Raw genomic sequence first — 18,286 nt, 5'->3', positions numbered from 1 at the left:
TTTTTTTTTTGTGACGTAAGCTCCTTTTGTAATAGCCTTCATCATTTTTCTTCTATCTCCATTCATTCATGTCACCTCTCTCTCTTTCTTAATGAGACAGGAATATAGGAAGACCACACAGCAAGGCCTGTGGTATGAAATGAAGTATGAAAGTATCAAATTAAGCAGCGTTTATTAGAGGGCAGACAGGGGGTTAGAGTGGCTGAAATGTGGATTGATAAGGGCTATTTAAGGTTCAAACAGCATATCTAAGAGTGTACAGCATTGAGGAAAAAGAACCATTTGGCTTCAAGACAGAAAAAAGTGAATTAAAACCATCATAAATGGAGTGGTGACAAGGTGAGGGACCTCTCGTCATTACTGGGCACTGTGCTTAAGGCTTTTGGTCTCTTAGGAAAGAAATTCACAGCCACTATAATCTGGAACCATGTGACAGAGCAGACCAATGAACACGGCTATTTAGGAGTAAAAACTGACTTTTTTTATTTTTATTTTTTACTTTAAGTAGTAGTTACTGTACAGCATTGGTCTCAAACTCAATTCCTGGAGGGCCACAGCTCGGCACAGTTTAGCTCCAACCCTAATCAACACCTGATCCAGCTGATCAAGCTCTCAGAATCACTAGAAACTTCCAAGCAGGTGTGAGTTGGAGCTGTTTGTGACTAAACCAGAGATTTTCTTAATATAGGGAGATGAGAGTGTCTGTATTACTTACTATTTGAGAAAGCGTAATGGCTAACTTGGACCACGTGTCCCTTAATAACCAATCACATTACAGCCTTGACATCATTGAATTCCAGCCAGAGTTGTGCGACACTCAATCACCGTTTACGGATATCATAGGAATGAATGAGAAGCGCCGTAAACTGAATCCCACCTGTCGCAAAAAGTTAGTGACTTCTCTTATAAAATGGCATTTTTTTCATGGTAAACTCTAAAAATAGTTCAATCCAAAAGTATTGTTTGGTGTAAAACATGTTGAATATTAGCAGATAGGCTGTTGATTCATTAAATGATAAGCTGTTTCCCCTAAAAAGCTGTTTATTCAGCGTAGTGGAGCCTCTCCTCCATTGACATCCATTAAAAAAAACCAACGGCCTCTGGTCTCCTTTCCCACGTACTGACAGACCGGAAGCATAAGCTTTAGCTACGCTACGCGTTTTCAGCTAATGGTTGCAGGCTTGGCTTCTAGTGGCTTTGACTAAACTGTGCAGCGCTGTGGCCGTTCAGGAATTGAGTTTGAGACCACTACTGTACAGTATTGGAGAGCTGTCTCTGAAATTCACAAGGTTCAGTTCAATGATCCAAACTGTCTAGAAAACAACCAACGGTAATTTAACATCAAAATAATACTGAAGTAACAATCAACCAAAATGACCTCTTATTGTGCACATTATTCAAAAATAAATAAATAAATAAATACATAGAAATGTAGAAATGTAACATATATATAGGTAATTCCAACAAGCAAAATGTCTGATTTCAAATTGCACACTTCCAGGTGGTTTTTCACCAGCCAAGCAACTGCCATTGAGATTAGCAGGAATGCTAACGGATAGCTCTCCCCAGGTAATATACAGACCTCCATAGTTTCACCCCTGATAAAAACCACATCCAGGACTGAGCTGCGGTACCTAGCCATTGTATAAATTCCCAAGCAGCATTATCCATATGAAAGAGCCTTGGATTACAGAATGTGGCAAACAGTCAAGGGTGGTGTGGCGGGAGAACGAGGGAAGGAAAATAGAAGCTGGAGGGTTGCGGTGGGGAGCGGGGAAGGTGTGGGTCACTTAAGACCATTGATTTGACTGGAAATGTGGCGGAATGACAGAACGGCGGTGCAGTGGCGTGAAATTGCACCTCTGGCGCATGTGTGTGTGGCTCTTTGAGGGGCTGCTAATCAGCTGTACACAGACACAGAAGAGGTGCACAGCTGGAATGGAGGATAAAGAGACACGTCGCTTTAAACCAGCCACCACATGCCTTTATTACCTTTCAACAGAAGGCCAAGGCTTAAGAAAATAACCTTTCCAAATGACTACAAGGGCACAAGTGCCATTAGGAAGGAGGAGGGGAAGCTAAATGCCAAGAGGTTGGTGCATGAATGCAAGAACGCCAGCTCCAGAGTGTGCCATTGTGCTCCGGTCATTTGAAAGCTTGATTTGCTCACAATATGAGATGATTAAGATACAATCTGAACCAACATGTCCCATACATACTAAGTGAGCAGAGTGGAGAGAGGTTTGCCACTTGCAGTCAATTCCTGACCTTGGATTTGCTTAGCATTATTCCACAGGCTAAACACAAAGCTTGAATTGATAAAAAATGTGCCGTGGAAAGAGGTCAACGGGTTTTACGAACAATTGTCACTCTTGCTTTGTATGAAAGGCTCTATTCACACAAAGCAAAGTGGAAGAGTAGCGATAACTTTAAAGAAGAGCGGCTTGTGTATTTGTATGCAAAAAAAACCCAGATGCACGAAATAAATAACATTCAGATTCATACAGAATACAATAAAATGTACCTCCGAAGTGGGGCGGCGGACCGCACAGGAGCACAACAGCCTGTCCTTCTCTCACTAATACTGGACTTCTGGCCTTGCTGCTGAAATTCTGCAGGTCTGCGAAAACAAAATAATAGGATCACCATTACTTTTCATTAAAGGCACTGTCATCGCTCTGACATGCAACAGACGACTCACAGAGCAGGGACCTTTAGAAATGCCACTCTATAGCACAGGAAGGGACAGGCAAAAATGACATCCCACACTGGGCTAAAGATGTGGTGTTTATTCAAATATCAGCTCTCAAGCCTCATGAATGTATGCCTGTGTAAAATGAGTTGTGTTTTGTGCAAATAAAACAGACATCACAAAAAAAAAAAAAAAAAAATATGTATTAAAATTTAGTGAGGTTTATGCTTAAAGCAAGAAAAAAAAAAGTTGAATGAGGTAAGAATTTGCAAGTAGGGTAAAAAAAAAAAAAAAACTTGGATGTATCAAATTCCACTTAGACATTCTAACATGCAGACTAAAGTGGTGATTTCTGTAGACATGTGGTTGTCATGATAACTATGTTAATTGCATATGGTCAGATCTATATTTTTTAGATTAGCAAAGAACAACGTTCTTGGAAAAGGCTTCAATTCCATGTATATTGTGCATGCAATATAAGTTTCTTTGGATAAAAGTGTTTGCCAAATGCATGAAAATGAAAAAGAAGAAGAAATAAAAACACATAATGAAAAACTTCTCTCAATATAAGCTAAGAAATAAAATGTATTTCTCAAGACTTCAGAACTGACGGCTATGTGAGAAGGTAAATCATCGGGAAAATGCTTTTTCCCACTCTGTAAATGCCAATTTTGCCAGTGAAACACCACCAATTAGTCCTACAACAATTTCCTGCATCCCTCAAGACATCCCATCTAAATGTGAAATTTCGAATAAACAATGTGTTTTTTTAGATATACACACAATATGAACGAAGCAGACTTGCTGTGTTATGATTATCTGTTGATTTAAGCCCTTTTTTTCAATTTTCCATGACAGGCTGCATTTTAGTTAAGCACCACTGGACATCTCCTGATGGAATCTTCTAGATAGGAAAATGTAGTTGTCAGTTTAAAAGCCTGTTACATCAGGGAAGAAAGTATATCTTACCCACTAATGGACCAAATGACAACATGAAATATGAAAGATAACACAGTGGCCATTTTGACATATTATGCATTTAAAGCTTCCAAAGGATACAGACAGTGTAGTTAAAGTAATAGTAATCAAGAGTGGCGGAGACTGTCAGATGCTATTCTCAAACATCCACATATACAATACATATGGTTTAATTCGCACTTACATGCAAACTCCACTTTAGCCTCTCGGCTCAGGATGGTTCCAAATGCATTAGTGGCGATACACTGGTAAACACCGCCGTGCTTAGTTGCCTGAGGGTTATTGATCAAAAGGTTCCCCTCAACAAGGCTGTAGTTGAAGTCCATGTCAATATCAAGATCTTTCCCGTTGAATTTCCACCTAAATATGAAAACAGGTGGAATGGGCACAGGATAATGATGATGAGAAGAAATTTAAGCATTAAAATATACACATATTTTCTGTAGAATTTTTTATTTAAATCTAGAATAAAATGTACAATGAGTCCAAAAGCAGCAATGTTATCACTAAAATAAACTAAAACTAAAAATGTTTAAAGCTATTTTTAAATAAAATATAAATATTAGACTAAAAAACTAAACTAAAAGAAAAATAAAATTAGTTGCCAAGGCTACTAAATGTTGGTAGCCTTGGCAAATAACTGAAAAACAAAGTACTAAAATTACTAAAACTGAAATAAAATGACTAAAAACGAAATAGAAATATATATAAACGACAAAGCACAAAAATGACAAAAACTAAAATGAAAATAAAAAACTATTTTTAAAATATAAATAATACTACATTAATAATATCAAAATAACATTGTTCAAAAGTCTGACACTACTGAGAAAATGTTCCATTACAAATTAAACTTTTATAAACTGCAACATTAAATAACTGTCATAATTTCTCGTTAAAAAGAAAATTGTTTATTCAAATATGATTTAATATTGTTCTAAATGCATGACGTTCAAATTTTAAATTCCATTCCATTATTTATTTATTTATTTATTTTTGTTAATGTTTCCAAAGTCTTCCAATTTTGTTTAATTCTAGGCATAAATGAGTACAAAACAACAAAACAAACAAACAAAAAACACTATATCTTCAATATGGTCTCAGACTTTTGCATTGAGAAGATATTAAGGAAAACTGTCATACTGGTAATGTGGTGCTGGACTTCCCTTGGCTTTGCAGTTAATGAATATCTTGTTGTCCTCTGTGCTTAAAGGGAAAACACTGTCACTGGGCTCTTGGGTGAACACTGGGCCATGTCGAATAATCCTCTCTAGAAGAAAAAACAAGAAGCTCATAATCCACAATCTGGAACATGAATCTGGATCATAAAACAGGTGTGAACACATCAGGTCCGCATTATGTCTAATGTGCACTATTCATTTATTTTCAGCAACTTCCCACACCGAGCTCATTAAATCTGTAACGTAAACACGTGCCAGAGGAACAGCTTTCATTTCCCCTCTTGTAGCAGAAACCGTATCAACATGACGTCCTTCTTTTGGCAGGCCCCTAACACGCATGGCAGTGTGGCTAGGTCTGTTGTTTCGGTTGACTGCTGCCAAGACACCAATCCACCTCCCTAATTACCCCATGTTGTGGTAATTACTCCAGTGAAATGTATCATTTCTTAAATGAATAAACAAGCTCTCAGAAACATGTCTGCCTCTCCACAGAGAAAGGAATTGTGCTTTTTTTTTCCTCAATAAAACTCACCTGTAATTTTTTCCTTGTTCTCTTTGAGTGAATGAAATTCATTTTTACAGGTCCCTAACCTTGACGAGGACAAAAAAAAAAAAAAAAATGACCCTCCCGCATCATCAAGCTAATGGAAGTGTCCGGGCGTGTTTGCCTGGGGTGAACCCCTGTCTCCTCACGCTGTGGGAGATGCTACCTTTTTTCACTTTCCCTTTTGTGTGTCCTTTGAACGATGGGAATTAATGAAGCATTTAGAGCGAGGAGTAGCGCACTTACAGTAGTCCACATTTAGCCGTCATTTACGAAGGGGACACGTCCCCATCACTTTTTGTCATGGATGATTTTGCCCCCACCCCTTTATGGAATTTAAAACAGGGATGAATATAATACAAAGAAGCATCTACAGTTCTTCAGCAGGACTGTTCATTCCAAGCACACTGGGGGAATAAAAAAAAAAAAAAAGGAAAATGTACTGGTCATTTTCTGCCAGGACATTATCCAGTAATTGTACGGACATTTCCATTAAGCCTAAAACAGTGAACCCTAAAATGCAATAAAGTGCAAAATTCCTGTAAAAAATAAAACACCTGTAAAATATGTCAATATGGAAAATTCCTTCATAAATACAGTTGAGGTCAAAAGTTTACAACCCCCGTTCAGAATCTGTAGAATGCTATTGTTTATTTAGTACTGACTTGAATAAGATATTTCACATAAAAATTATGTTTACATATAGTCCACAAGATAAAATAATCGTTGAAATTGATAAAAAATGACTCCGTTCAAAAGTTTACATCCCTTTGATTCTTAATTCTGTGTTGTTACCTGAATACCTACATTCTCCAACTCCCCAAGAGTTAAACAGTTGAGTTTTACCGTTTTCGAATCCATTCAGCCGATCTCCGGGTCTGGCGGGAGCACTTTTAGCTGCAGCTTAGCATAGATCATTGAATCTGATTAGACCGTTAGCATCTCGCTCAAAAATGACCAAAGAGTTTCGATATTTTTCCTATTTAAAACTTGACACTTCTGTAGTTACATCCTGTAAAGTGCAATGAAAAGTTGCGATTTTCTAGGCCGATATGGCTAGGAACTAAACTGTTTAACTCTTTGGGAGTTGGAAAATGAGCCCATTTTCAAAAATAGTGGAGTGTTCCTTTAACCCCCAAATCACCAATTTGTTATTTGTTTGAATGTTACCAAATCGGAATATTAGATAGATTTCTGAAAGATCATGTGAAATGAATTTGTACATTTTATTTCTAATCGTAATGTTATTAAAGTTATTAATAATTTACTTACACTTACAATGAACCAAATTTCTAGTAGGGGTTCTTTAAAATGAGGGCAGCCAACCTAGTTTAATAACTTCCTATGCTTATTATTATAACCACATCCTTATAGATCCATTCATTGTTTAAATATTAACTACATTCATTTTCAGTATCTGAATGTTAAATAACCATTTCACTTTTGGTAGATCACTATTATTCTTTCCCTCAATATAACCTATTTTCTTAAATGAGAATTATTTCTGATTATGTGTAGGCTACATGAGATTTATTTATTTCTTGACACTACTACCAATTATCTTCAAGAGATCTAATCAAATTCTATACCGACAGGAAATTTACTGCAGTTAATTACCGCACAGCTTGTCAGTGTTTCATCAGCACCGTAACTGACAATAAAAAGACAAAAATCTTAAAATCTGTCTTCAAAGCGACGATATGGCAGGTTGTTAGATATGTGGGTTCGGTCTCCTCAGGTCCTCGGCGCTGAATAGCTGCTGCCCTTCCATCTGAGGCTGTCTGGCCTCTGCACTTCCACTCTCCAGCTAAGCTTTCTGAATATCAAGCTGTGCAATCAAAAGAGCACCTGTGGCTTGAATGCAAATGCCCGTTTGAGTTGGCATAGTTACTGTAGCACAACAACGGCAATAACTGGAGCACCGGCACTGAGTGGGGGACATTGGTTCGTTTAAATAGGGCACCTGCCTCTTCAGACGGCCTCTTCCTTACAGCGCTGCAGTATGTGCTGAGAGTTGCATGAACCATTGGAGAAATAATATGCACTTTTTAATGGAAACTTTAAATGACTTTTGAAACACTTCACTGCTGACAGGGTCTGATTATGCATATGGAGAGTTTTAGTGCATTTCTAAAGTGCTATAAGTAGATGTAAATAATATCAATAACTTTTTCGGTATTCTGTAAAACAATGGTCTTCAACTCAAAGTGATGGATGATGCAAATAATATAATGAAACAAAATATAATGGTGCAATATACTGTACATAGCAAAATAAACAGGTTTTTAAAAATACAAAAACAGTATAATATCTATTTAAGTTAGTTTTATACATTAATTATTAACTATAATAATAATAATAATAATTCCATCCTTACAAGTATTTTTGTCAAATTTTTCAGATAAAATATCTAAAAACCCTTGAAACGAGATAAAGTTACCTGAGAAGCAACATTACATAAAATGTTAAGATTATTTATAATAATAATAATAATAATAATAACAACAACTTTTTTTTTTCCAGAGAATCTCTTTAATAAGGCTATATTTCTTTTCTTTTTTTTCTTTTCTTTTTTTACTGCACTGGCAGATTTTTTCACTTGTTTTAAGCATAAATATAAAAAAAGAAAAGAAAAGAAAAGAAAAGAAGAAAGAAAAAAAGAAAAACTGCCAGTGCAGTAAGACTATTTAAATTCACAGTGCAATCTATGAAAGTGAAAATTCTTATGCAATGTTGCTTCTCAAATACATTTATATACTGTAAAACAAGTTAAAAAAATACTAACTTATGCAATATTAACAAATGTAAAAATGTCAAACTTTAGTAAGATCGAAAAATAATGTTGGGTTGCCGCTCAACGCCCAATATAACATCAAACCTAAACTGTTTTAGAAGATTCTTCAAAGCTACATAAACATGAATAAAGTTTCCAATGTTAGTCTGTTATGAACAAGCAAAGTGTGTCAAAATAAGTTGTGTGAAGTTCTTGCTGAAGAGAAAAATCAGAAACTGTGTCAAGACAAATGTCCTGCTGGGGCAACCACGAGAGCTTGTTCCCAGCATGTATCTGTCTCTAGAGGAATGAGAATGATTAGACAGAGGCATGAAAAGCCACTCTCTCTGCTGAAGTGGGGACTATGCAGAACAGGTGAGCTATCAAAGGCAAGTCGGGGGATATCGTACCTGCTAGGCAGCTCTTGAGTGACAGCAGGATTAAGAGTTCCCATGGCAACAACATCTTCATCTTCCAAGGTCACAGAATCTCTTTTATTTCCATTCAACTGCAAGAGGAGCAAGTCGTGTTCTTCCTATGTAAAGTCAGCTTTGTTAGCTGCGGAATGAGCAAGGGACAGGGTGAGAGGGAGAAAGAGAGAAAGACAAAAAAAGATTAGAAAAACAAAACAACACAAGCAAGAGGAGCTGTAACTTCAGATAAACCAGTGAAATATTAATAATTCATTCATCCAAATAAGGACAGACAGGATCCTATGCCTATGGGCCTGTTTACAGCTGATCAACTGCAGTCTGGATACCAAGCCTACCCTCAATATATCTCTCAGGAGTCAAGGGAATCGGAGAGAGATAGACAAACCTGGGAAGAGCGAGGGCCTAAGAGAGATATGAAAAAATCCTCAGTGGCTTACGGCAGCAAAACCTCGGCACATATTCAGCTGCCAAAGGCAATGTTTGGATTGTACTAAAAGTATTGGTTCTACACACTTACACTGGGAAAAATGTGTGATACATTTACAAACCTGCAAACATATTTCATTTTCAGCCCAGCGTATCTCAGGAACAGGATTATGATTCGATAGGGGAGGTGATACACTTTGAAAGGGCAGTGAATATGATAGAGGAGTAAGCTATACGGCATCAGCCCTCCCTCTTTTCGAGACAGCGGCATGCAATTCATCCACCTCACAGGAATTCAATACTCTTTAAAGCACATCAGAGTTGTCGAATACACACTTTAATTTATGAGGGTCAACGTCGCCGCGTTGGCTTTTACAAATATGGGCCCTGGTGGGATGTGCGGTTTAAGTGTCAAACTGTAACAAATGTCTAGCAAATGAGCGTAATATTCTTGACATTTCTGAGTTCAGAACAGCTTGTGGTTTATGAGCGATATAGGAACACAAGGGACATCGCATTTCGAATAAGCCTTGAAAGTCACTGTGATACATAACATGTGTAACATTCAGACATTTCTTCATTTTCTGTGAACAATACCAAACCTGGTTTAGTCAGAATTGTTTTAAAGCATCAAATCTGACTTGAAACATCATTGTTTTTTAAAGAATCAGCATTGTTTTTAAAGCACCACATTTGTTTGGAAATATCAGTGTTTCTTTGAAGTAGTCTTTTTGAAATAATATTGTTTTGAAGCATCAGTAATTTTTACAAGTGTCAGTATCATTTAGAAGTTTCAGTAGTTTTGAAGCATCAAATCTGTTTGAAACATCAGTTGTTTTTGAAGCATCAGATCTGTTTTCATTTATCACTGTTGTTTTGAAACCACTATAATTGCTTTAAAGCATCAGTATTATTGTGAAACAATCAACATTTAAGACACCAGAATTGCTTTGAAGCCTCAGATGTTTTGAAACAGTAATGCACTGAATTATCAACACTGTATTGAAGGATCATTATATATTCAGAATGGTTTTGAATAATCAGAATTGCTTTAAAATGTCAACAATGTTTTGAATCATCTTCAGTTCATCAGTTCTATTTTGAATGATTACTGTTGTTTTGGGCCATCAGAATTGCTTTGAAGTGTCAATATTTCTTTGAAGCATTAAGCTGTATTGCTTTGAAGCATCAACACTGTATTTAAACATCAATATTGTTCATTCAGAATTATTTTGAATCATCAGTACAGCTTAAAAGCATCAATATTTTTTGAAACATCACTATTTGTGGAAGAATCAGAAAAGATCAGTTTTGAATTATCACTGTTGCGCTGAGCTATTGGAATTTTGAAACAAAATTGCTTTGAAGCATCAGACTATTTAGAAGAGTCAGGTCCATTCTGAAGTACTGTACTGAATATCCTTTCAAAGCAACATTGTATTTCTAAATAATCAACATATGAAACACCATTTCGGTCTTTGTGTGTCAGTATTGTTCTTGAACCCATTCAACTAACTTCTTTGATCCACCATTGCTATCAAAGAGCAGCTCAGTCATTGGGCAGAAAATGAAAAGACTTGATCATGGAAGGAAAAAAAAATGAGTGCAGATCAGGTCTGAGATGGGGGGAGAGATTAAATTAGACGAGATTGATTATGTTCCTGTATTATCTACTCTAAGGGACCACGAGCTCTGACCTTCAAGTCCTTCGTCATTTCAGTCATCTCTATCGATTTGGTTTCCATTTTTTAACCTCCTGCCTCCTTTGTTTGTCATTCTGCTCCTGCAGCCCGCTATGAGTCTCAATCAAGTCTGGGAGGAGAGGTCAATAGCCGGATATTTGTTTGATGTCTTTCCTTATGAGATGCATGAGGGTGATCTATAACCGGTGAGCATGCGAAACAAAGGATGAAACTATAGCTGCGCGATGGGGGAAGAACTTAATTTGACCTGCACATTTGATTCCCTGCATTAGAGGTCTGCGCGGGACTGTTTTTTAAGTCCCGCTCCCGCGAGGTTATATCCCGCACCCGCCCGCTCCCGCGATATATTTACTCTTTGTTCACCCGCTGTCCGCTTTGAATAATTTTCTTCCCGACCCGACCGTTCCCGCTAAATTTAGATCTCGTTTCCAGAATCACACATTTAAATTTCCTCTATTGAAAGAAAGACAGATAGGCTAACAAATAAAAGTGTAGTCTGCACAAAATTGTATTTGTTATTTTATTCGTCGTCAAGAGTTTTTTATTGACAGCAAAATATTAAACAAATTTTGTGTCTTAAGACACGAAATTCGTTTAACATTTTGCTGCCAACACAGTAGGAAAACAAAGTGTCACAGAGAAAATAAAAATGTACAAAAATTGTATTCCTTATTTTTATTCGTCTTGTCAGGATACAATTCGTTTAACATTTACAACACAATAGGAACAAGTGTCGCAGAGAAAAAAAAATGTAGGTTGTACAAAAATGGCCTATTATAATTTTATTCCTCTTGTCAAAATACTAAATTCGTTTAACATCTTGCTGTAAACACAGTAGCTAGCCTAGGAAAAGTGTTGCGGAAGAAAAATAAATAAATAAATAAATTCGACATCTGTCATTTAAAATTATTGGCTAAGCAAAATATAAACAAAACCGAGTTGAGCGCTCTTTAAGGACAGCGCATCCACACTTTGCTCCATCTTTATTCTGCTCTGTCACTCATCGACAACCTGCCTGTTCTGTCTGTGGGCCGTATATTCACTGGTAGGCTAGCCTGCTCTGAGCATCGTTATGCACATGCTGCGCACAGACACTCGCAAATAAAACAAAGCACTGTTTCATGCGTGCAGCGCGTGCATAACAGTCGCGTGCAGGCTGTACCGGTGCTTGAATAAAGCACAGATATGTTGTTCTGAAAAGACGTCGGGAACGGGATATTGCTAGACCGCCTGCTCCCGTTCAAATTGCACCAGAGTTACCGACCGCAACCGCGTTTTATTCGGGAATTTAATCCCGCATTGCAAGAAATCTGGTCGGTTCCCGCGGGACAGCCGCGGGAATGCAGACCTCTACCCTGCATGCTACCTGTTTTCGTACTTCTTCAGATCAATTCATTCAATCCTACTTCCCTGAACCGCCATCCTTTGAGGTGTGTTTAATACGCTTGTATTAGATAACTGATATACATGCTGCTCCACTGTATCATTATTTAAAAGAGGGTAAAATTTTCTATACAAATGACACCTATTTTAAGACACACAAAAAAATGGTTGAATATCCACCAGCGTTAATACACGTCCTTATGTAAAAAAAAAAAAAGGTCCCTGGGGGAATACAACATTAATGACTCTAAAAATGTTGTCCTTGGATGTACCGAGAACCATGTGCCATTTGTAAAACAATCGAGTTGGTGGACTTCTGGGACAGCTAGTAAGACCATTATAATCTATTTCCAAAGGATGTCTAACAAGCCCTGTAAGGCTCAAGTCATTAATGTGGCATGTTGAGCAAAAATGATCAATGCTAATTTATGTTTCAGTCTCGTCAGCAGTCCCCTCTCACTTCAGAGAGAGGTCAGCTTGCTTTTTGTGGTCCATCCGGGGCTCTCAAACATTTCAAAGTCAGGAAAAAGCCTCCTGTTTCTGCCTACAGCATGATAATATGCATCAAACCATACTGGGGCAAATGTGAGAGTTATCTCTGTGTCAAATGGCATGCCGCGTTTTAATGATGCATAGTGTCTCTGGCATCTTTGGGGAAGGAGGGAGGGAGTTTCTTGGTCACTGTCCAACCAGATTCAGAGTAGTTCCTTACATGATTAATTTATAGAGCGGGGAAAAAAATACAATGGCAATAATTCTTGTGCCCAGCGGATGACGGTCACAGGTGGTAGAAATATCAAGTGGGCCGAAGCCTGGTTAATGGTGCCTGCGAGGGAAAAGATCTGTCAGGGATAATCTCTTATAATACTCTGCCATAGATAATGTGCTTCCCCCCTTCCACTGGCGGCAGATGAAGAGATTGCATAGCAGACATTATGAAATGGGATGAGAATTATCATGACTATGCTGCCTGTGTCCAGAGCGATAAATGCAGAGCTAGCCTAGTTCAAATCTCATTGGAAAAATGGAGAAATGGTGGGCGAGAGTGGTGAAAAAAGATGGGACACCACAGTGTAATGTGATCTAGAAGGAATACTTCATGACTTTGTAGCTAAATGTACAGCTGTACAAGAAAAAAAAGGCTTCTCCGGTGACAATGGCATAAAAATTGTGCTTCTAACTGTAAGAATACTTGCGCCAAGGTTGGTCTGACAATGATCAAAGAGTCCTTTTTGTACAGGAAGCAGTGGCTTTACAAATTATTATATTATAAGCAGTAGTAATAGTAAATAGGTGATATTATAACATAAGTGGCTACATAAACATATTTTACATATTATATATTTTTCAGTGCAGGTTGAAGGAACAGTTCACCCAACAGTGAAAATTTTGTCATCATTTACTCACCCACATGTCGTTTCAAACCTTCTTATGTTGAACACAAAAGAACATATTTTAAAGAATTCTGAAGAACCAAGCAGTTGTTGATTTGACCATCAAATCTTTTGATTACCAGCATTCTTCAAAATATCTTCTTTTGTGTTTAACATAAGAAAGAAACTCATACAGGTTTGGAACGACATGAGGGTGAGTAAATGATGACAAATGTTCATTTTGGGTGAATTATTACTAAACTGTTACACACAAAGTATATACAGTATTATATATATATATATATATATATATATATATATATATATATATATATATATATATATATATATATATATACATATATATTTATTATGATTTGAGTCACTAAATCATTCACTCAAGTTATTCGTTCAAACACATTGATTCACTGAGGAATGAAACAACAACATTGAAACGCACAATGTTTTATGGGTAGATCATGTCATTTTGACCTGGATCATTGAATTTTTTTTCAGCAAAAATGATTAAACTAATCTTAATTCAAGTAATTTTGTTCATTTGAGCTAAGGTAATTTAAAACTTTAAAGTACTCACAACCCACTACTAGTTTGAATCTGGCAATATTGTGTTTAAAATGCAGTTACTCAATATCCATTTGTTTATTAAACTGTTGTAAAATAACAATATCACACTCACAATTGTGCTGTTTTTATTGATATTTTAAAGTAATGTAGGATATTTACTCCATAGAAAATGGGGGGTTACACTGAAATTTCTGTTTCTGTTTACATATTTTTACAAACATTGCAATATTGTCATAAGTCAAAAGCCAACCCAAATATCCAGACATGTCAAACGCTGCCTAAAACCTAAGTAATAGTGCTTCTCAATAAGCCATGACGCATGCTTCCTTAACTCACACTGGCCTGATAAAAATCCAGCCTCCACCTTCATTTACAGCATTAGATAAATCACAGGGTCTCTGACAGCAGATTGAGTCCTCAAAGAGCCTTTGTGAGCTTCACACCATCCTGCAGAAGCCAGAGGCAGAAACGCCGGCTGGGTTTAGCCGATGTGAACGGAATCTCAACATGGGCTTCAGTGAGACAGCTTCCATCAAACCAACCAACCAACCAGCTATCAGCCTCAACCACACACAATCTGCCAGCTCATTGCCCCACAACCTGCTCGATTCTGTGTGCCATGCTAAATAACACAATTTTAGATGCTCTGAAATTATGCAAATTAAAAAAAAAAAAAAAAAGATTTTGATGTACTGTTTTCGCAAAATACTGCAGGGCAATGCACATTTGCACAACTCTATTCAAAGGCTGTTATGGATCATTATTTTGGCTGATATTTGACCATTTAGAGATCACTGACATTGTTCAACAAGAAAGCCAAAAATGTATTCAATGAGTTAGTGCCAACATTTATGGAGCTCATAGATGGAAAATGCACACTATCTGTTTTAAAATATTTTTAAGATAACTAAAAATATCTAAGTAAATATTTTAGGGTGAATATAGGTCAAATGGGCAATAAGTTTTTGTATTGAATATTTTAATGTAACAACATTTTAGTAATTTTTATGCATTTACTTTATTGTGTGCTTTAAATATGTATGTATGTCTACATGCATGCATGTGTATTAAATAAAACTGTATAATATATATATATATATATATATATATATATATATATATATATATATATACATACACACACACACACACACACACACACACACACACAATTGACTGCAAATACATAATGAAAGCTTAAAATAGCACCATTGGTTGAGCCAATATTGCTGTTATGTTGAAGCCAGACACAAACTGACTTCAAAGTGTTGCCACACATCCGCTAGCCACTAGGGCTCGACTCCGACGGCAGATTACTTGATAAAAATGCCTGGAGGGGTGGATTCAGGACCACTGTTTACACATATACACATGACCTGGATTCCTAGGCGAACACCAACAAGGCCATTTACTTACAGTAATTTGGTTTCCTTGCGCAGGCAGACTCCAGCAGGGCTATCAAAAAAAGACGAATCATTTCAGCAGGTGGATGGAGAGAAGGCTGCAGTGGCCTAATAAAAAAGCACTCTGCATATAGCGCCCCCCCCCTTCTTATAATAGGGGCCTGCTGGCAAGCTTGTAAGAAAACATGCAGTCTGCAGTTTCGCCAGCCTCTCAGAGAACACCATTAAACAAGAAGTTGTTGACTTGTTATGAATAATAAAACAAAAGCATCAACACTGTGGATGTTATGGAGGAGCGCTTACATAGGAACCAAGAAGTCGTGCCAGTTCTCAGGAGGGTGACGAAATAGCTCATAGAAAAAAATAATCTCATATTTTTCCCATATACTGTAAGTTCGTGACCTCAATTTTCAAATTCATGAAGGCAAAGTGCTCTGAATCAGCTCAGTTAACAAGGTTTATTGATTAGCAAAACAACAATTATTGATTTTAAAAGTGAAAAACATGTATTAAAGGGTTCATACTGTACATGCCCACTCTGTCAAGAAACATTCCCATCAAGCATGGTTCTTTGCTGACCTTATAAATGCCACAGAAATGCAAGCACCAAGCCTGAGTTAAGCATCTATAACATCTCTAGCAAAGCAGAAAGTGTGGGCATATGCAGTATGCAAAACTTTAACAAATGTTTTTTTTTTTTTTTTCAGTTCAGTTATTGTTTTTATTTATTTTTAATTGGTCTTTCACAATTCAATACCTTTATCTCTATATATAAAACAAGAGACTATATGATGAATGTAACATGAATACATCTGATGTTTGAATGGACAAGCTGCATTAAAAATAAATAAATAAATAAATAAATAAAAGCTGATATAAGCACACTTGTGATCGCATATCAGTTGAACTCTATATACAGTAAATGGACCGCATTGCTATGCTGTCCTGAAACTATAAACAGCTTACAACATGAATTTATGTTTATATTTTTTATGTTAGTTTTGAAAATATGTGACCCTGTCTGTGAAATCCAGTCTAAAGTCTCAAAATATAATTATGATCAAAGTTTGATTTCAAGCATTAATTTCACCATGATTTCAATATTTGACATGGCCTTACTCAGTCAATACTAAAGATATCAAGGATACATTTTCTCAGAATGTTCTTTACCTTATGAAGGATGATTTTATGTAGAAAACAGTGAATCATAAAAAAAGAGGTTTTCACAGCCAGGGTCACATATAGTATATATTGAACATTGGTGTCTTTTATCACATTTCTTTAGGTTTTAAACAGCATTTAGCCACTTGAAGCTAAGTGACATTCACACAGACAGAACAATCAAATAACATGAAGTTATTGATTCTAAATAAGTGCTGCCGGTTTACACCAACATACTGCATGCAACAGTGACCAAGACAAAAAAGCAAGTTTAACTTTTTTCAAATAAGCAGTGAATAAAAAGTAATTAAAAATAACAAATAATAATAAATTAAAATAATCAAATAATAAAACATATACACAAAGCTTGCTTGCAAAACATTCACTTTTTTTACCAGCAAGAAAACACATCTTATTTGTACATTCGATACATCTCAACTATGGTTTTCAAATCATGTGATGCAACCAACTAATAGCGTTAATGGGCATCCAGCAGCAGAAACAGCTTCTAATGACCTTGTGACCTCCAGCTACAAAAGCTCTTGTCAGTGCAAATGGGGCATTATAATGATTTTACTACAGTTAAGGGTTGCACTTTGGTTTAAAAGGGTTACTCCACTTCCCAAGAACAACCAGTATCAATGGTAAAATCACTGTAACGCACATCCTTACTGTGGCTTATTGCTAATTATCTCATTTTCCAGGAATAACAGTCTTAAAAAGGTCTACACCAGGGACGAGGTGACAAAATGCTTTATTGACACGCTTTACACAAGCTGCAAATAGCTGGCAACTGCGTAATAGCATTTGTGATCGAAGGACACATGATCCTTTTCTAATCAATGCTCAATGTCTGTTGGTGACAGTGAATGGGTATTTCATGACACTCCCCAAGGGATCTCATAAACACCATCAATAACATCTTACCACCCTTATGTGTATCATTTTCACTTATATGTTGGTGCTGGATACTAATGGTTGTAATATTTTACAGCTTTTCTGATTGAAGGTCATCAGAAACGCCAGCTATATCTCTCTTCTCTACAAGGTTACACGACTAGGAAGCCGGATCATAGATTTACCGTATTGTGACAACGGACATATACACAAACACAACCACACTTCAGTCTTGTTCTGCCAAATTTGTAGTACAACTAATTAGCGGCTACGTGATATAAGCCACCCCTTAACAAACTCAGGAGCCTTGGCTTTCCCTCTTTATCCCTGTGGCACCAGCAACATCTAAAACCTTGTCAGTTCGAGTCACCGTCTCACTTTAAACGTGCATTAGATGCAGCATTCTCAGTGTCCGAGGTGTTATATTTGGAGCTGTAATCTGTGAGCACAAAGGAAAGGGCTCTATCTCTTCCTCTGCCCCCCGCGGCTCAAGTATCACCCAGCCCTTTAGAAACGCCACTAAGTGCCCAAGCCAGGCGCTCATATTTCCCCTTCCCTCCAGATTATGAATGATAGGGCAACTCTTTTTACATTCATTACACAAGCGCACATGCATAATTTATTTCGTTCAAATTATGGCACCCCGAAATATTCAGCTGAGTTATGGCTGGCCCTTCCATCCCCAGCTGATTCTCCTTGTACACGAAATACATCAGCAACCCTCACACTGCATCTCGTAAAACGGCCTTTAAG

The 18,286-nt window shown here is 36.9% G+C and overlaps 1 protein-coding gene across 5 annotated transcripts in view; it reads right to left on the bottom strand.

Annotated features, from left to right (window-relative positions):
- The window catches only part of LOC131542258 (contactin-4), an 89,004-nt gene that overhangs the window by 28,578 nt on the left and 42,140 nt on the right, over nucleotides 1-18,286 (bottom strand). For 3 of the 5 annotated variants that reach the window (XM_058778751.1, XM_058778755.1, XM_058778752.1), the window contains 4 exons: nucleotides 8,579-8,726; nucleotides 4,814-4,940; nucleotides 3,855-4,030; nucleotides 2,525-2,620 (listed from right to left, as the gene is read on the bottom strand). In XM_058778751.1, coding sequence (XP_058634734.1) covers nucleotides 2,525-2,620; nucleotides 3,855-4,030; nucleotides 4,814-4,940; nucleotides 8,579-8,639 — 460 coding nt within the window. In that variant the 5' untranslated portion in view covers nucleotides 8,640-8,726. Of the gene's footprint in view, nucleotides 1-2,524; nucleotides 2,621-3,854; nucleotides 4,031-4,813; nucleotides 4,941-5,383; nucleotides 5,443-8,578; nucleotides 8,727-10,725; nucleotides 10,797-18,286 lie in introns of those variants that run through there. The other 2 variants (XM_058778753.1, XM_058778754.1) reach the window with 2 other exon arrangements.

The sequence above is a fragment of the Onychostoma macrolepis genome, chromosome 06 (assembly GCF_012432095.1).
Source record: "Onychostoma macrolepis isolate SWU-2019 chromosome 06, ASM1243209v1, whole genome shotgun sequence".
NCBI lineage: Eukaryota > Metazoa > Chordata > Actinopteri > Cypriniformes > Cyprinidae > Onychostoma > Onychostoma macrolepis.
The sequence above is the reverse complement of the archived record's forward strand: the minus strand, read 5'-3'. Positions and strand labels throughout refer to the sequence as shown.